This window comes from Bombina bombina, chromosome 9, assembly GCF_027579735.1.
Source record: "Bombina bombina isolate aBomBom1 chromosome 9, aBomBom1.pri, whole genome shotgun sequence".
Lineage (NCBI taxonomy): Eukaryota > Metazoa > Chordata > Amphibia > Anura > Bombinatoridae > Bombina > Bombina bombina.
Window position 1 is genome coordinate 231,138,329 of NC_069507.1, and position 21,268 is coordinate 231,159,596.

At 37.1% G+C, this 21,268-nt stretch overlaps 1 protein-coding gene across 1 annotated transcript in view; it reads right to left on the reverse strand.

Annotated features, from left to right (window-relative positions):
• The window catches only part of CCDC172 (coiled-coil domain containing 172), a 76,633-nt gene that overhangs the window by 41,585 nt on the left and 13,780 nt on the right, over positions 1-21,268 (reverse strand). The window contains exons 5-6 of the mRNA XM_053692991.1: positions 7,434-7,535; positions 4,668-4,770 (exon numbers count right to left, since the gene is read on the reverse strand). Coding sequence (XP_053548966.1) covers positions 4,668-4,770; positions 7,434-7,535 — 205 coding nt within the window. The remainder of the gene's footprint in view (positions 1-4,667; positions 4,771-7,433; positions 7,536-21,268) is intronic.

Consider the following 21,268-nt stretch of genomic DNA (forward strand, 5'->3'; position numbering starts at 1 on the left):
TCATAATAATCCTGAACACTGTCTCATTTATTGCTATAACTCTAAATTGACAAGCTTTTTGAGCACTGTTTTTTTGTTCCTGGGAATTGTTGTATTCTTAAAGTGAAGATCAATTTGGATGAATCGGTGCCCGGTTTTTAATAAACCTATTAAAAACAAGGGCACTTTAATTCATCAAAATTGACATTTCACTCCTTTTCTTAAAAAAATTACCTTTTAATCCTGAATGCCGCTCCAGCAATTCCCCCCGCTGTCAGAAGCCTTTTCTTACGTCAGAAATGACGTATCCGGCTTCCTCCAATCATGGCTTTCCCCCCGGGGGATCATGACTTGATGCAACGCCGTGATTGGAGGAAGCCGGAATCGTTATTTTGGACCTGCGAAGAGGACTTGCAACGGGCGGAGGAAGCGCTGCAGCAGCTGACAGGATTAAAAGGTAAGCTTTTGAAGAAAAGGAGTGAAATGTCAATTTTGATGAATTAAAGTGCCCTTGTTTTTAATAGGTTTATTAAAAACCGGGCACTAATTCATCCAAATTGACCTTCACTTTAAGGGAGATTTTATGGAGCTTGAAGCCCCGTGATTCTGGCGAGCCTGTAGGCTCGCCAGAAACACCAGTTATGAAGCAGCGGTCAGACATCGCCGCAATTCAAAATGATCAAATATGATCGTGTTGATTGACACCCCCCCTGCTAGCGGCCGATTGGCTGCGAATCTGCAGGGGGCAGCGTTGCACCAGCAGTTCACAAGAGCTGCTGGTGCAATTCTGAATGCGGAGAACGTATTGCATCTTCGCATTCAGCGAGGTCTGTCGGACATGATCCGCAATATCGGATCATGTCCGACAGGCCATTCATAAATAGGCCCCTAAATTTAATATGGAAACAGGATTTCTATATAAGTGTAAGGTATAGTGACTCTTTAGAAAGAAATGAATATGATAATAATGATATTATGATATTAATATACAGTTATAGCGGTGAATGAGACAGAACCTTTCATCTATAAAGATGGTAGTAATTTTGCAGGCATGTTCCAGCAACTTTATACATTGGTGAGGAATATACCTAAGGACATTTGTACTGTTAATGTTTTGCTGTATATGAATCGAATTACTAGGAATACGTCATGTACACCTCGTCTCTGATATCCTCAGTGCTACTGAAGTTCGTGGCTTTTTAACAATAAATCAATAAATAACCATAAAATGTAAATGCGCTGTCTTTTTTATCAAATATCCCAACTGGCACTTGCCATTTTATCTCATGGAAACTTCAGCAAACATATGTATCTATCATCTAGGGACACTCAAGTCAAAATTAAACTTTCATGATTCAGATAGAGCAGCAATTTTAAACAACTTTACAATTTACTCCATTTTACAAAATGTTCACAGTCTTTTCATATTTACAATTTTTGAGTCACCAGCTCCTACTGAGCATGTGCAAGAATTCACAGAATATACGTGTATGCATTTGTGATTGGCTGATGGCTGTCACATGATACAGGGGGAGTGGAAATAGACAGAACTTTTAAATTTGTCAGAATTTTTTATACTTTTAATTTGATGTTCAGACTAAGGGGCATATTTATCAAGCTCCTTATTGAGCTTGATGCCCCTTGTTTCCGGCGAGCCTTCTAATGACCGCTGCTCCATAACTTGTCCGCCTGCTCGGAATACGATCGGGTTGATTGACACCCCCTGCAGGGGGCGCAATTGCACCAGCAGTTCACAAGAACTGCTGGTGCAATGATAAATGCCGACACTGTATGCTGTCGGCATTTATCAATCTCTATCGATGTGTGGCGGACATGATACGCTACTTCGTATCATGTCCGCTCGCACATTGATAAATATGCCCCTATGTGCTATTGCATTGTCTTTTTAGGACTTTGTGCAGTTTCAGATTGTAACTTCAGTGTGGTAGTAGTTGTATGGTGGGGCCAGGGGTCCATAAAAACACATTTTTTTTAGCAGCAGTGTATTTATGATTATTTGACAATGCTGTAGAAATTCTATATTTAAAACCATGCAGAAATGTTTCCTCCTCAATACACAAAAGGTAGGTGCCCTTTTGGCAGATATGCATTTTATATATATATATATATATATATATATATATATATATATATACTGTATATATATATATATATATATATATATATATATATATATATATATATATATATATATATATAAAATATATATTATATTCCAGTTTACTGCCCCTTTATGCAAGGACTTTCCAGATGCAAGGAGGCATTTTATCTAAGATTTTTACATCTGCATAAAATGTTATACTCTCAGACTAAGATTGCTCAGTGCTCAGTGTTTGAAATGAGACAGGTTAACTTAAAACTGTTCAGTTTACAGTACAGTTGAGTTAATTTTGAAATACATACCAACAAGCCTAAATCCTGAATTTAATAAGATCTAATGGTATGAGTACCACAGCTTATGGTTCCACCAAGACCATATAGAGTACAGCATTTGCAAAATTCATAAGTACAGCTGACAGATGGGAACATTTGTACACTATATTTGAAGTGGTGCTCTTGGTTGGGGAAAATGGGGAAAAAACAAACAAACATATGTCAACCTTTTAAAAGTACTTTTCTTCATCTAGCCATCTACCCTGATCATTAATGTACAATTTTGAATTCACAGAATTATTTTTGTTTGCACATTTACAAATATGATTCTTTAAAAAGTGATCTCTTAATTTCCGCATTTTTTTTTATCATGCATGTCACACAACGTTGATTTAGGGGATGCAAGATGCATAAATGTTTCCTCCTGTGAGTGTTTCTGTGGCTGTCTGTGTTTTTGTCTTTGTGCTTTGGTTTGTGTCTCTATGAGTGTGTATATATTTTTTTCTGTGGGTCTCTCTGTGAGGGTGGGTGTGTATGTCTTTGTGCATTTTCTGTAGATGTCTGTGAGGGTGTGTGCATATGTCTTTGAGCTTTTACTATGGGTGTCTCTGTGAGGGTGTGTGTATGTTTGTCTTTATGTATTTTCACTGGATGCCTCTGTGAGGGTGGGTGTTTATGTCTGTGTTTTCTGTGGATGCATCTGTGAGGGTGAGTGTGTGTATGTATGTATGTCTGTGTTTTCTGTGGATGTCTCTGTGAGGGTGTGTGTTTTCTGTGGGTGTCTTTGTGTGTTTTCTGTGGATGTCTCAGTGAGGGTGTGTGTATGTATATCTTTCTGTGTTTTCTGTGGTTGTCTTTCTGTGTGTGCATGTCTTTTTGTGTTTTCTGTGGGTGTCTCTGTGTGTGTATGTCTTTGTGTGTTTTCTGAGGCTCTCTGTCGGTGTTTCCTTGGGTGTATGTGTCCATTGTCTGTTCCTTTTTAGGACATTTTGACCTTACTACTGATTATTCACATATTTCTACCGACTTTGAGACTTATGAGACCTTTCCGGAAGTCACCTAATCCACCATTTAACATTTAAATTATTGTTTAGGCAGTTCAGGGGCCTTCCTTTCAGCCACTGCATGCTGTTGTCATCATTTAGTTGGCATCTTCCTTTACAAAAAGATAATCAGAACTCCATATTTTGTTTTCAAAATCTCCTTTTTTTTTTACAAAACTGTACTATACCTCATTACTTGTCAGGTCAATGTAAACAAGTGCTGAGTGTCTGTTTGGGTGTCTGTGTCTGAGTGTGTTTTTTTTGTGTGTCTGCTAGAGTGTCTACATGTGAATCCTTATGTGTGAGTGTGTGTGTGTTTCAGTGTATGAGTGTGTCTGTGTGTTTGTATGTTACTACCTTTACAACATTTCCAAGTTTAAATAGACACTTAAGAATAAAGTGCATATACGTTTTAGTCACTTGGTCAAAAATTGCACATGTCAAAGGGGGGGGGGGCTGATCAATGGTTATTTCAGGGGTCCCAAAATGTCTTGTGGTGGCCCTGATACTCATATTAACACATAAATATAAATGTATATAAGCATATACTGTATATATATATTTACTGGGAACACACAGTTCCCATAGACCACAATGTAAAGGCACTTTTCAGTGCCATTTGTTTCTAACACCCAAATCCCGCCAACTTTACCCCCAAAAAACTGCCTAGTGCATTTTTTAAAAATAAAAATAAAGATGCAGCTATCTTTATTTTTTAATGAAATACACTACACTGTATTTTGGGAGCATTTGGGGCACGTTTATAAAATGTAACCAGGAATCTGATCTCTTGTTAATTTTATAAGTGCTAATTGCTACCGCAAGCTTATAATGACTGGTTAATTATCGCGCACCTGCAAACGGTCTAATTTGTCCATATGTGGGCAAGCGATAATTTAGAGCTCCACTTGTAATCTAGTCCACAGTAAGATGTGTTGATGTATACAGACCATGGTCTTGCAGATTTTCCATGTTTCTAATATTAATTATTCATACACTGCACCTTTCCCTATGCACCATTTAGATTGTAACCAAGCTAGCAAATATTTACATGATTACACAAATGTAGTCATATTAAACTGTTGTGCAGTTGTTGGAACATATTGGGTTTTTCCCAAGCCAGAAGGCATCTGATACTGGGAGATAAATGTATTTTTATAAAACTAACCTTGGGCACATGCTATACATAAAATTCTGTTTGTGAGGTTAGCATTCTGCTTTCAGATACTTCTGTAAGGTATTATTTCTTACCGTAGGCATTCTACATCTGATTGTGGTTTCTGATTGATCCGGACCTTTTCAGCTTCCAAAATGTTTGTAGTAGCCATGGCATCAGCTATTTTATCATCAAGATCTGTAGCACACAACACTATACATAAGTATTGCTAACAACATATATATTAAAGGGACAGTAAAGGCAAAATTAAACTTTCATGATTCCGATAGAATATGCAATTCTAAACATCTTTTCCGACTTATTTCTATTATCAAATTTGCTTTTGTATCCTTTGTTAAAGAGTAAATCTAGCTAGGCCGAGAGGAGTTCAGGAGCGTGCACGTGTCTTTGGCAGTCTATGGCAGCAGTGTTTGCAACTATGTATAGCACACTCCTGAATTCACCTAAGATTACTTTTGAAGAAAGGATACCAAGAGAACAAAGCAAAACTGATAATAAAAGTAAACTGGAAATGTGTTAATATTTCCTGATCGGTCATATCCATTTAATGTTAATATTAAATTTACTGTCCCTTAAATAATACATATAAAGCTCATCATTTTTTATTGGAAGGTATTTTAATTGAGATTCAGGGTGGGAAGACATATGAAGTCAGAGTAACTATATTAAAGGGACATTCGTTTAATAAAACTTTTTTCCTGAAACTAATATAAGAACATAACATAAGAAAGCTGATATCTCACTGAAAAATCTCTCACTTAAGAATCTTTGTTCTCTTGATATCTTTTGTTGAAAAACAGGGATGTATGCTTAGGAGCCAGTCCATATCTGGAGCACTATATGGTAGCATATTGCAAGAATCGTATCCATTTTCAAGAGCACTATATACTCACCCACCATCTTTCTCCTCACTCTTGAAGCTGTAGATTGAAAGCTCTTTGAGCAGGGCCCCTCCTGCATTACTTTGTTTTGCTTAGTCTGTTTTATGTATCAGTATTTAGTTTATATCATGAGCTGGCGTTATTATGTAACCTACGCATGGACCCAATGATAAGGTATTTGGCGCCAATTTGCAAAAAAATGCTGATATTAATTTGTTTTTATTGGAATTATTTGTAATTAAATAATATTCTTAACAGCTCTGGTCTAAAATTATATCTAGCTACTGAAGAACTGATTCACTAAAACCCAAATAAAATCTCAAACGTTTAGTTAATAGACACGTGCACACACAAAAATAAGTTTTAAAAAAAATAAATTGTTCATTACAAAAGCAATATTTAGATTTGTCTAATATTAATTTAAGAGGGGGATTTGGTACAGGCTCATTTTAACATTAGTTTGTTAACAGAAACAGGAACATTTTCACAGCAGCAGAGGAGCTGCTGGACAGGGGCTTCAATAATAAAACAATATATTAGTAGATAGTGCTATTGCTACAAGCCAGCAACATCACACAAAAAAATGTCAAGAACAAAAGTGAAGCTTACATGGTTATTGCTGACACATGAACCAATCAACTAACAAGGACATTGCTGGATCATTATTGAGAAGTGTAAACCTGTAAATTTGAAAACTCTCCCGCTTGCAGGAAAAAAAAGCCTTTCCCCTTCTTAGAATAATAGTTTTCACCACATGAAAGAATCAACTACATTTTTGGATTGCATGCATTCCTTCACTTATTAGTTAAATTGGCCAATTGTTTCGCGTTTTCAAACAAATGCAAAGAATACAGCAACATTTGTGATTTTATTGCATATATGTCATGTTAATAAGCTTTATATATATACAGTATATATATATTGTTTGTATTAGTATATGATGTTTGTTTAGGTAGCTTTGTGTTATGGTTGGACATTAACCTAACCTGGGAACATGAAACTATTGGTGGTTCTATGAATTTGGGAGAGAAAAAGTTAAAGGGACATGAAAACAAATTTTATCTTTCATGATTTAGATAGAACATACAATGTTAAACAACTTTCCAGTTCACTTTTATTATCTAATTTGCTTAATTCTTTGTATACTTTGTTGATGGAGCAGCAATGCACTACTGGGAGCTAGCTGCTGTTTGGCAGCTTTATATATATGATTTATTGGCTCAGACAGTGTGTTCAGCTAGCTCCTAAAAGTGCATTGCTGCTCTTTCAACAAAGGATACCAAGAGAAAGAAGCACATTTTACAATAGAATTAGAAGTCTTAAAGATTATTAAAATCTAAATCATACAAGAAAAAATATTAACATTTTTACATTTTAATTTTAATGAAAACAGAAAACATTTTTATATTCATTTATCTTCCTGGGTCATCGTATATTGTTTTAATTGATTGCTGTCTGATAACTGCTAGCTATGATTACCATATCTTAAAGGGACAGTAAAGTCCAAATGAAACGTTCATGATTCAGATAGGGCATGTCATTTTAAACAACTTTCCAATTTACTTTTACCATCAAATTAGCTTTGTTCTTTTGGTATTATTTGTTAAAAAGCTAAACCTACGTAGGCTCATATGCTTATTTATAAGCCCTTGAAGACCTCCTCTTTCAAAGCTAGAGGGTGTTAGTTCATGTCTGCCATATAGATTGAGCTCACTCCTGTGGAGTTATTTATAAGTCAGCAGTGATTGGCTAATATGCATGTCTGTCAAAAGAACTGAGATAAGGGTCTGTCTGCAGAGGCTTAGATACAAGGTAATCACAGAGGTAAAAAGTGTTTTAATAAAACACAGTTATGGGTAATAAGGGGATTATCTATTTTTTTTAAACAATAAGATTTTTGGTGTTGACTGTCATAAAGTAGCAAATCTTCCATAGTGAAGCAAAAACAAGTTGTAGTACCTTTTAAAGAGAGCTGTAACTCCTCTAGCTCATTCTTAAGTGAATTCTTCTGTAGTTGCAGTGTGTTTAGCTGGTAATTTTTATGTTTCAAAGATTTCATTTCTGAAGAGAAAAATAAAATATTTTTTCCTTTTATTGTTTAAATAAAATAAACCCCACATTGTGAGAGAAAAATACAACTGAACAACTGAAACACCATTTGCCCATGAAACCCAAAAGTGATTAACTTCCACAACTACTGCTAGACTGATTCTAACAGAGGAGAGTTGTCCACAACTACTGCTAGACTGATTCTAACAGAGGAGAGTTGTCCACAACTACTGCTAGACTGATTCTAACAGAGGATAGTTGTCCACAACTACTGCTAGACTGATTCTAACAGAGGAGAGTTGTCCACCACAACTACTGCTAGACTGATTCTAACAGAGGAGAGTTGTCCACCACAACTACTGCTAGACTGATTGTAACAGAGGAGAGTTGTCCACAACTACTGCTAGACTGATTCTAACAGAGGAGAGCTGTCCACCACCACAACTACTGCTAGACTGATTCTAAAAGAGGAGAGTTGTCCACCACAACTACTGCTAGACTGATTCTAACAGAGGAGAGTTGTCCACAACTACTGCTAGACTGATTCTAACAGAGGAGAGTTGTCCACCACAACTACTGCTAGACTGATTCTAACAGAGGAGAGTTGTCCACCACAACTACTGCTAGACTGATTCTAACAGAGGAGAGTTGTCCACCACAACTACTGCTAGACTGATTCTAACAGAGGAGAGTTGTCCACCACAACTACTGCTAGACTGATTCTAACAGAGGAGAGTTGTCCACCACAATTACTGCTAGACTGATTCTAACAGAGGAGAGTTGTCCACCACAACTACTGCTAGACTGATTCTAACAGAGGAGAGTTGTCCACAACTACTGCTAGACTGATTCTAACAGAGGAGAGTTGTCCACAACTACTGCTAGACTGATTCTAACAGAGGAGAGTTGTCCACAACTACTGCTAGACTGATTCTAACAGAGGAGAGTTGTCCACAACTACTGCTAGACTGATTCTAACAGAGGAGAGTTGTCCACAACTACTGCTAGACTGATTCTAACAGAGGATAGTTGTCCACAACTACTGCTAGACTGATTCTAACAGAGGAGAGTTGTCCACAACTACTGCTAGACTTATTCTAACAGAGGAGAGTTGTCCACAACTACTGCTAGACTGATTCTAACAGAGGAGAGTTGTCCACAACTACTGCTAGACTGATTCTAACAGAGGAGAGTTGCTGATTGAAAGTACAGTATGTATCTTCAGAAAATCCTTTATTATCCCCCGGGAAAAATACCTCCTTCAAGTGCTGAAAATATTAAAGAAATTCTATACAAAGTAAAAAGGAAAATAAGGAGATTCCAAAATTAAAAAATTAAAAATCTTTACAAAACAATACAAGTGCACAAAAAGACCTCACTATGGGGCATATTTATCAAGCTCCGTATGGAACTTGATACTTTGTGTTTCTGGCGAGCCTTCAGGCTCGCCAGAAACAGAAGTTATGAAGCAGCGGTCTAAAGACTGCTGCTCCATAACCTGTCCACCTATTTTGAGGCCACGGACAGAAATTGCCAGAAATCAACCCGAACGAGTACGATCGTGTTGATTGACACCCCTGCTAGCGGCCAATTGGCTGCAAATCTGCAGGGGGGGCATTGCACCAGCAGTTCACAAGAACTGCTGGTGCAATGATAAATACCAACAACGTATGCTGTCGGCATTTATCAATGTGCAGAGGACATGATCCGCTATATCGAATCATGTCTGCTCGCACAATCTAAATATGCCCCTATGTACAACTTCCCAGTCTCTGGGGGAGATTAATCAAGCAGCCGATGCTGCTTGCTCCGACTGATGTTTCCGGCTTGCCGGAAACATAAATTAAGAAGCAGTGGTCGTAACCTCAGATACCAATGATTGACACCCCCTGCTAGCAGCCGATTGGCCGCAAATGTGCAAGGGACGGAATTGCACAAGCATTACACCAGAAATGTTTGTGCAATGTTAAATGCCGACAGCGTATGGTGTCGGCATTTATTTTATTTTATTTTATTTTATTTATAAAATATTTTACCAGGAAGGATACATTGAGATTTCTCTCGTTTTCAAGTATGTCCTGGGATCACAAAACATTGCATTGATACAATAGGGTACAATAAAATACAAAAACAATAATAAAAATACACATTATATGCAAACATTTAACATAGAGCAGGTATGAAATATTTATCCATGACAGGAGCATTCTGTTTTGAGATATGTATAGAGGGATCTCTTAAAGGATTTAAGATGTCTTAAATTTAATGATGTCGGGCGGACATGATTCGCTAAATCAAATCATGTCCGCCCACCATTTGATAATTTGGCCCCTCTGTGTATAGAATTCAGCACATGATACTGATATACAGAATAAAGCATAAAGATAAATAAAGACAGAATAAAAAAAAAATCAGACCCATAACAGATTGTTTGGTCATGTTTAATATGCAAGGAATGATAAGGAAAATGTTAACTGCACACAATGGGCCAGATTACAAGTGTAGCGTTTATTAACGCTCCCGCTTGCATGCTAACTCCGCTAGAATTAAAGGAACACTCAAGTCAAAATTAAACTTTCATTATTCAGATAGAGCAGCAATTTTAAACAACTTTCCAATTTACTTCCATTAACAAAACGTGCACAGTCTTTTTATAGTTAAACTTTTTGAGTCACCAGCTCCTACTGAGCATGAGCAAGAATTCACAGAATAAAACTTGTATGCATTTGTGCTTGGCTGATGGCTGTCACATGGTACGTGTATGCATTTGTGATTGGCTGATGGCTGTCACATGGTACAGGGGGAGCGGAAATAGACATAACTTAAAATTGTCAGAAAAAAATGTACTACTCATATGAAGTCCAAACTAAGGGGCCTATTTATCAAAGGGTCAACTATGTTGCATTGGCCAGCGTCAATACGATCGCCAGACTGCGATGTGAATACGATCTCCTTATTTATCAAAAAAGCCGTCAAAAACATGCGTGTCAAGTATGGTGTGAAGAGCATCGGACTGGTGGTTATTCAGGTTTTTCCCAACTTTACCATTTCATTACTGTCCATGAACAAGCACATTTCTCCAAAGCTAATCTTTTATTTTTCATCTGTTAATGTCCAAGAAATAGATTGATTTATACCTCAACAAACAATATCTCATAGAAAGTTATTTTTATATTTATTTGTTATACAACAAAAATCTGTTATATGATACTTTCACATAAATTAATGTGTACTTGTATTTCTAAGAGTCATATTTTTTATTTATTTTCTAAATTATTATTAATGCTAGAATTTTTACATATATCCTTGCACATACATATATATATATATATATATATATATATATATATAGTATATATATATATATATATATATATATATATATATATATATATATATATACTGTATATATGTGTGTGTGTGTGTTATGTCAGAAATCTTTTGCAAACATATATACAGCCTAAGTTTCTTTTTTGTTCTAAACAATGTTGTCTGTCATATCTCTGTGTTTATTTATACCACTATGGCCTCTATTTATCAAGCTGTCTACTTACCTGCATTCGACGGCCCCAATATGCTCGCCTTAGATAGCCTAACATTGCCGCCGCGGACCTGAATATGTTCGCCAAATTTATCAAGAAAGCTGTCAAAAAGCCGCGCACCAAGTATGGTGCGATGAGCAGCGGACTGTTGTTAACTAACAGTTATTCGCAGCTTTCTTGCTACCCTGTCACTAAGCACTCACACTATACTATATAGTTTTACCCCCTAAACCGCCGCTCCCGGAGCCCCCCGCAACTAAATAAACTTATTAACCTCTAAACCGCCACTCCTGGACCCCGCCGCAACTATAATAAATATATTAACCACTAAACCGCCGCTCCCGGACCCCGCCGCCACCTACATAAAGTTATTAACCCCTATCCTGCCGCTCCTGGGCCCCGCCGCCACCTACATAAAGTTATTAACCCCTATCCTGCCGATCCCGGACCCCGCCGCAACTAAATAAATTGTTTAACCCCTAAACCACTGCACCCGGAGCCCGCCACAACTAAATAAAATGTTTAACCCCTAAACCGCCGCTCCTGGAGCCCGCCGCCACCTACATTATATATATTAACCCCTATCCTGCCCCCCCTACCCCGCCGCCACTATAATAAAGTTATTAACCCCTAAACCTAAGTCTAACCCTAACACCCCCTAACTTAAATATAATTTTAATTAATCTAAATAAATATTACTATTATTAACTAAATTATTCCTATTTAAAACTAAATACTTACCTATAAAATAAACCCTAAGATAGCTACAATATAATTAATAATTACATTGTAGCTATTTTAGGATTTATTTTTATTTTACAGGCAACTTTGTATTTATTTTAACTAGGTACAATAGTTATTAAATAGTTATTAACTATTAACTAACTAGCTAAAATAAAGACAAAATTACCTGTAAAATAAAACCTAACCTAAGTTACAATTACAACTAACACTACAATATCATTAAAATAATTACATAAATTAACTACAATTAAATAAAACTAACTACAATTAAATAAAATTATCTAAAGTACAAAAAAACCACACTAAATTACAGAAAAAAAAATTAGAAGAATTTTAAACTAATTACACCTTCTCTAAGCCCCCTAATAAAATAAAAAAGCCCCCCAAAATAATAAAATTCCCTACCCTATACTAAATTACAAATAGCCCTTAAAAGGGCCTTTTGCGGGGCACTGCCCCAAAGTAATCAGCTCTTTTACCTATAAAAAAAGAAATACAACCACCCCCAACTTTAAAACCCACCACCCACACACCCAACCCTACTCTAAAACCCACCCAAACCCCCCTTAAAAAAAAACTAACACTAACCCCCTGAAGATCACCCTACCTTGAGCCGTCTTCACCCAGCGGGCACAAGTGGACCTCCAGAGTGGCAGAAGTCTTCATTCGATCTGGGCAGAAGAGGACATACAGACCGGCAGAAGTCTTCATCCAGGTGGCATCTTCTATCTTCATCCATTCGGAGCGGAGCGGGTCCATCTTCAATCCATCCGACGTGGAGCATCCTCTTCCATCAATGTCCTAACGAAGAATGAAGGTTCCTTTAAATGACGTCATCCAAGATGGTGTCCCTTTAATTCCGATTGGCTGATAGGATTCTATCAGCCAATCGGAATTAAGGTAGGATAAATCCTATTGGCTGATCCAATCAGCCAATAGGATTGAGCTTGCATTCTATTGGCTGATTGGAACAGCCAATAGAATGCAAGCTCAATCCTATTGGCTGATTGGATCAGCCAATAGGATTGAACTTCTATCCTATTGGCTGATTGGATCAGCCAATAGGATTTTTCCTACTTTAATTCCTACCTTAATTTTCCTACCATCGAGGGTGGCTTATTGAAAACTAGGTACGCTGAGTCAGAAAATACTCAAGCGTAACTGTAGATCTTTTGATAACTTTGTGAAAGCTTCAAATAGTGTCGATTAGGTGGGTGAATGAACACGATTTAGCTCGAATTCCACTATTTTCAACTCACATCGATCTGTGTTGGATTGAGATCGCGGGATCGTATTTTACGTCTAAAATTTCAACATTTGCCGATCTTGATGCTTTGATAACTACGGTGCATCAATCTTGCGACAATTACAATGTGGAATTCCAGCGTATTTTCAGTTGACGCTTTGATAAAAAATATGCCCCTATATGCTATTGCATTGTCTTGTTATCTTGGATTTGTTGATTATGCAAATATACTGTTGACTGGTCCTTTAAGCTTTTTGCACACATCGGGTAGCGCTTGTATTACAAGTTAAAAGTAAAACATTTTCGCTTGTGCGCTAACCTAACACACTTAAAAAGCCAAACTTCAAATATTGCACGTGCGTTACCGTATTAGCCCCATAGAAGTCAATGGATCAAAAAAGTGGGGGGAAAACCCGAAACCAATTGCATATTCTCAAGTGCACTAACCCGACTTCACATAGCAGAATATGTCCTATTTATAGATAAATACAAATTTCTACATATATCTGATGGTATTTTTGTACAATATATATATATATATATATATATATATATATATATATATATATATATATATATATATATATAATTATACTGTATAAAGGAATAGATATATACAGATATAGGAATATATAGTTATAAATACATAGAACATTGGAATGTGAAATATTTACATTAAATACACAGTATAACATTGAATTAAAAAACATAAATTATTCTTACCTGATAATTTAATTTCCATTTGTGGGAGGAGAGTCCACTGCTTCATTCATTACTTGTGGGAATTAAGAACCTTGCCACCAGGAGGAGGCAAAGACACCCCAGTCAAAGGTTTAAATACCTCCCCCTCTCCCCTCACCCCCCAGGGAACAAGGAACAGTAGGAGAAATATCAGGGTATAAATGGTGCCACAGAAGAACAAGATTAAATTTAGGTCTGCCCACAGGAGTCACAGGCGGGGGCAGTGGATTCTCCTCCCACAGATGGAAATTAAATTATCAGGTAAGCATAATTTATGGAATTACATCTATTCTGGATACCATGAGCTTGATCACCTCCATACACCTTGCCACAGATGTCCTGGAGGATGTCCGAAGAGCAAGACAGTTGGACGCAAGCTTGCAACGTCTCTGATCTGTCAAGAATCTATTATCATACCCAGGAATTCCACCCTGTTGTTGGGGACCAATGAACTCTTTCCTTCAGGAACGAAGGAGAAGAGCTCTTGAGTGACCCTCCACAAGACTGTAGGACGGAGCCTGGACCAGGATATTGTCCAGATAAGGTGCCTCAGCAATCCCTCTGGCTCTTGCTACTGCGAGAAGAGCTCACAGAACCTTTGTAAAGACTCTTGGGGCTGTCACCAAACCAAATGGAAGGGCAACAAACTGCTGTTTCTGGTGAGTCTGAAGACTCGCCAGAAACACGGGCCCTCAAGCTCCATTCGGAGCTTGATAAATGGGCCTCTATGGCTCAGATTTGTATCACATTTTAACATTTCACAGCAATCTTAGGTATCTCAGAAATGTAATAACATTTCCAGAGATATCTTTTGAGCTCAGCTATCCTATTACCATTTCACCTCAAAAAACACAGCTAAATTTGCTTTCCTTATGCATACATCTTTAACAATGTTTATCTTTCCATTGACAGCTCATGCTCTATGTTCCATGTAAGTATCTGAAAATCAGAAAAGAAACATGTTGTGTATGCTGTTATGCATATTTAAAGGGACATAAAGCCAAAATATGTGCTCAATGATTCAAATAGGACATACAATTTTAAACAACTTTCCAATTTACTTCTATTATCTAATCTACTTAGTTCTCTTTGTCTTTCAATGAAAATCATACCTTGGTAGGCTTAGGAGTTGAGAGCTAGCTGCTGATTGGTGGTTGCACATATATGCCTCTTGTTATTGACTTGCAAATGTAGCTAGCTCCCAGTAGTGCATTCCTGCTCCTTTAAAAAATGGTGCTAGGAGAATGAAGCAAAATTGATAATAAAAATGTTGTTGTTTTTTAAGTTGTTTATGTGTTTCATGTACTTTTAACAAATGCAATGTTTCATTGCTTTTAATTGTTGGCCAAACACATTCAAACAGTAGAGTTTGGAATCAACTGAAATACAGTTTTTAAAGACCCAAGACAGAAAACAATATTTTAGCCTGTAAAAACAGAAAACAAATGGAATGGACCCCATTGTATCATAATAGAAATGTAGTAGAAAGACGGGGTATTTGCTTATAAACTGCAATTTCCTTTGGAGCCAGGTCAGATTTGTGCAACTACATCTGACTACAGTACAGTGAGCTATAAAGTGCAGGCTTTTACAGAGAAGACAAGGCACATGTGCTGATTAAGGTCCCTCTTTACAGGCAGTGCTCCTTTAAACCATTGCTTCATTTAGAGCCGCCGGCATTTTTGCAGTGGAAGAGTTCTTGGTGAGAAACTTGACCGGGAAAATGCTTCTAAGGTGAGGCTGGAGGAGAAGACCTTGTGCTGATATGCTGCCTCCCCTTATCAGCTGTGGTTGGTCTGCGAGCGCAGTGCTTATTGCAGGTCTTAGCAGCTAACAGACTGGATGCGTCTGTGCACTGCTTAGATCGGCTTGTGATGTCTAATCATAAACTCTCAGTGCTAATGTATGATAGCTACTAATAGCTGTCTCTGCATTCATGTGATGTCTAATCATAAACTCTCAGTGCTAATGTATGTTAGCTACTAATAGCTAGCTCTCTCTGCATTCATGTGATGTCTAATCATAAACTCTCAGTGCTAATGTATGTTAGCTACTAATAGCTAGCTTTCTCTGCATTCATGTGATGTCTAATCATAAACTCTCAGTGCCGGGAAAATGCTTCTAAGGTGAGGCTGGAGGAGAAGACCTTGTGCTGATATGCTGCCTCCCCTTATCAGCTGTGGTTGGTCTGCAAGCGCAGTGCTTATTGCAGGTCTTAGCAGCTAACAGACTGGATGCGTCTGTGCACTGCTTAGATCAGCTTGTGATGTCTAATCATAAACTCTCAGTGCTAATGTATGTTAGCTACTAATAGCTGGCTCTCTCTGCATTCATGTGATGTCTAATCATAAACTCTCAGTGCTAATGTATGTTAGCTACTAATAGCTAGCTTTCTTTGCATTCATGTGAGGTCTAATCATAAACTCTCAGCGCTAATGTATGTTAGCTACTAATAGCTAGCTTTCTCTGGATTCATGTGATGTCTAATCATAAACTCTCAGTGCTAATGTATGTTAGCTACTAATAGCTAGCTTTATCTGCATTCATGTGATGTCTAATCATAAACTCTCAGTGCTAATGTATGTTAGCTCTACTAATAGCTAGCTTTCTTTGCATTCATGCGATGTCTAATCATAAACTCTCAGTGCTAATGTATGTTAGCTACTAATAGCTAGCTTTCTTTGCATTCATGTGATGTATTGTCTAATCATAAACTCTCAGCGCTAATGTATGTTAGCTACTAATAGCTAGCTTCCTTTGCATTCATGTGATGTCTAATCATAAACTCTCAGCGCTAATGTATGTTAGCTACTAATAGATAGCTTTATCTGCATTCATGTGATGTCTAATCATAAACTCTCAGTGCTAATGTATGTTAGCTACTAATAGCTAGCTTTCTTTGCATTTATGTGATGTCTAATCATAAACTCTCAGTGCTAATGTATGTTAGCCACTAATAGCTAGCTTTCTTTGAATTCATGTGATGTCTAATCATAAACTCTCTGTGCTAATGTATGTTAGCTACTAATAGCTAGCTGTCTCTGCATTCATGTGATGTCTAATCATAAACTCTCAGTGCTAATGTATGTTAGCTACTAATAGCTAGCTTTCTCTGCATTCATGTGATGTTTAATCATAAACTCTCAGTGCTAATGTATGTTAGCTACTAATAGCTAGCTTTCTCTGCATTCATGTGATGTCTAATCATAAACTCTCAGCGCTAATGTATGTTAGCTACTAATAGCTAGCTGTCTCTGCATTCATGTGATGTCTAATCATAAACTCTCAGTGCTAATGTATGTTAGTTACTAATAGCTAGCTTTATCTGCATTCATGTGATGTATAAACATAAACTCTCAGTGCTAATGTATGTTAGCTACTAATAGTTAGCTTTCTCTGCATTCATGTGATTTCTAATCATAAACTCTCAGCGCTAATGTATGTTAGCTACTAATAGCTAGCTTTTTCTGCATTCATGTGATGTCTAATCATAAACTCTCAGCGCTAATGTATGTTAGCTACTAATAGCTAGCTTTCTCTGCATTCATGTGATGGCTAATCATAAACTCTCAGCGCTAATGTATGTTAGCTACTAATAGCTAGCTTTCTCTGCATTCATGTGATGTCTAATCATAAACTCTCAGCGCTAATGTATGTTAGCTACTAATAGCTAGCCTTCTCTGCATTCATGTGATGGCTAATCATAAACTCTCAGCGCTAATGTATGTTAGCTACTAATTGCTAGCTTTCTCTGCATTCATGTGATGTATAAACATAAACTCTCAGCACTAATGTATGTTTGCTACTAATAACTAGCTTTCTCTGCATTCATGAACCCATGGTCCCATGGAGTAAATAGGAAATGGACACTTAAAATGTTTCATTACTTGAATAATGGTTATTAATGTATGTTGTTGCATGTAAAGGACAGTGATTTTTTCAAAGTGTATTCTTCCTTTCCTCCCTTCAGCTAGCTTTATCTGCATTTTTGTGATGTCTAATCATAAACTTTCAGCGCTAATGTATGTTAGCTACTAATAGCTAGCTTTATCTGCATTCATGTGATGTCTAATCATAAACTCTCACCGCTAATGTATGTTAGCTCTACTAATAGCTAGCTTTATTTGCATTCATGTGATGTCTAATCATAAACTCTCAGTGCTAATGTATGTTAGCTACTAATAGCTAGCTTTCTTTGCATTTATGTGATGTCTAATCATAAACTCTCAGCGCTAATGTATGTTAGCTACTAATAGCTAGCTTTATCTGCATTCATGTGATGTCTAATCATAAACTCTCAGCGCTAATGTATGTTAGCTACTAATAGCTAGCTTTCTTTGCATTCATGTGATGTCTAATCATAAACTCTCAGTGCTAATGTATGTTAGCTACTAATAGCTAGCTTTTTTTGCATTCATGTGATTTCTAGTCATAAACTCTCAGTGCTAATGTATGTTAGCTTTCTTTGCATTCATGTGATGTCTAATCATAAACTCTCAGTGCTAATTTATGTTAGCAACTAATAGCTAGCTGTCTCTGCATTCATGTGATGTCTAATCATAAACTCTCAGTGCTAATGTATGTTAGCTACTAATAGCTAGCTTTCTTTGCATTCATGTGATGTCTAATCATAAACTCTCAGCGCTAATGTATGTTAGCTACTAATAGCTAGCTTTCTCGGCATTCATGTGATGTCTAATCATAAACTCTCAGCGCTAACGTATGTTAGCTACTAATAGCTAGCTTTCTCTGCATTCATGTGATGTCTAATCATAAACTATCAGCACTAATGTATGTTAGCTACTAATTGCTAGCTTTCTCTGCATTCATGTGATGTCTAATCATAAACTATCAGCACTAATGTATGTTAGCTACTAATAGCTAGCTTTATCTGCATTCATGTGATGTCTAATCATAAACTCTCAGCGCTAACGTATGTTAGCTACTAATAGCTAGCTTTCTCTGCATTCATGTGATGTCTAATCATAAACTATCAGCACTAATGTATGTTAGCTACTAATTGCTAGCTTTCTCTGCATTCATGTGATTCATTAATAATGGTTATTAATGTATGTTGTTGCATGTAAAGGACAGTGATTTTTTCAAAGTGTATTCTTCCTTTCCTCCCTTCCTCTCTCCCTTCTTTCACTTTCTCCCTCCCTTCCTCCCTTAACTTCCTCCCTTCTTTCCCTCCCTCCCTTCTTTCCCTCAACTCCCTCCCTTACTCCCTTCTTTCCCTCCCTCCCTTCTTTCTCTCAACTCCCTCCCTTGCTACCTTCTTTCACTACTTTCTTCCCTAATCACTTTTCTCTTCTCCCTCTCTCTCTCTCTCCCTCCCTTCCTGCTTTCCTTTCCACTCCCCTTCTTTTCTCTCACCTTCTCTCAGGGAGAAAATGGTATGAGATGCATGCAGTTCAACCCGCCTGTATGCAAGTGTTTTACTAGCCCATTTTCTTTTTAATTGTTAATAAAAAACAAACAAAACAAAAACATTTTACTCAATGACCCCAAAAAATATTAAGTGGGAAAAAGGCCTAAAACCTTTGAGGGGGGGGGGGGGGCAGCAGAATTTTGAGTGCCTAGGGCAGCACAAAACATAAATACGCCACTGCTACCCACACAACTATTGTGGGATATACTCTTATGCAGGCGCATGACTTGACAACAGATAAATACTGATATTGACAGCAATATCATGGTAGTATTCTCTTGAATTTAACAAGCTCTCATTGACCATGGCATTCCGTTGCAAGAAACAGTTTGAAAAAATGCGGTTATGCGTGTAATAAATGCTTTTCTGAATTTGCCATCCTTATTTAAAACCTCTCCTTTAAAACAAACTGATCCTTCTGAAACATTGGTATTACTTGCTTGTGAGGCATGTTGACATGACAGAAGGATTAAATAAAAGGGACTTCCATTGTGTCTTCTTCCTTCACCACTTAAAGGGACATTATACACTCATTTTTTCTTTGCATAAATGTTTTGTAGATAATCTATTTCTATAGCCCATAAAGTTTTTTTTTTAAATTAATGTATAGTTTTGCTTATTTTTAAATAACATTGCTCTGATTTTCAGACTCCTAACCAAGCCCCAAAGTTTTATGTGAATACGCTCAACTACCTACTCCAGCTTGCTCCTGTTTGTGTAAAGGGTCTTTTCATATGCAAAAGAAGGGGGAGGGGGGGAGTGTCTTATTTACCACTTGCAGTGGGCTTTCCAACTACCTTTTCAACAGAGCCAAAGTGACAGCTTCTAAGTAAGTTTTTAAACAGTTTTATACTGGATTTTTATATCAGTATCTGTGCATATTATTCTTTATAGTAGTGTCTATTACATGCAGTTATATGAAAATGAGTGTATACTGTCCCTTTAATTTGTGTCATTTTTTAACAGTTCTGTTGTTATAGTGAAGCCAGAGTTAGGCAGAGTTAGCCACTTCCTGGATATAGTCATAGAAGCAATACCGTACATATTCCCCTTATTTATTAGCACTGCTGGCAATGCCAACTGCCTTGGCTCACATATATTCCTTATGTCATTAGTTTCAAATCTCTTTTGAGTGCACTAATAAGCATATGTAACTGTTCAGAACCATTCCTACTAGTAACTTTTATACAAACTTATTTGTCCCTTTTTAAGCTTCTTAACTTTTAAATGCAGCAAATAGATGCTTAATGTACTGTCAATTGTCTGCTTTTTGCTCTACTCTTGGTCTTTCTATGTCTTCTTTCTGGTCAGACTTCATCTTATTTTTTCACTGATAGAGCAATTAAATTGTTGAACTCCTTGACTAAGGAGGTAGAGAATGTCTATATCTTAGATAAATTTCAAAATGGCTTAGATACATTTCTGGCTAAAAACAGAATTCAGGGATGTGATTGCTTGTGTTAAATGACAAGCAGACTAATCTAATTGACTTCTTTAATTGTGTAACAAAAGTATTAGACCAGGGTGGAGCAGTTGATGTAGCATATCTAGATTTTAGCAAAGCATTTGAGACCCTACCACACAACAAACTAATTCAGAAACTGTATCTTCTTGGTCTAGACTCAAAAATTGTGAACTGGGTAGAATGCTGGCTTAAGGACAGAAAACAAACAGCCAGATTACAAGTTGTGCGTTACAATTTTAACCCTGAAAAAATGGCCATTTCAGCGTAAAAACAGTAACGCAGTCATTACGTGTTGGTATAGCTATACCGCCAGCATTGCAGCCTGTAATGCAACGCCAATCCCGCACTGAAAAAAATGACTTTTTTGCGTGAGATTGCCATAGCGCCAGTATTACAGGTTGTGAGGTGAGGCTAAAATGCTTGTGTTACAGCCTATACCCACACGATCCATTCCTCCATCTGAGAGCAGTAGTTATGGATTTTGTGTAACAAAAATGTTTCACAAAACTTATAACTAAACTGTTACAAAGTACACTAAAACCCATAAACTACCTATTAACCCTTAAACCAAGGCCC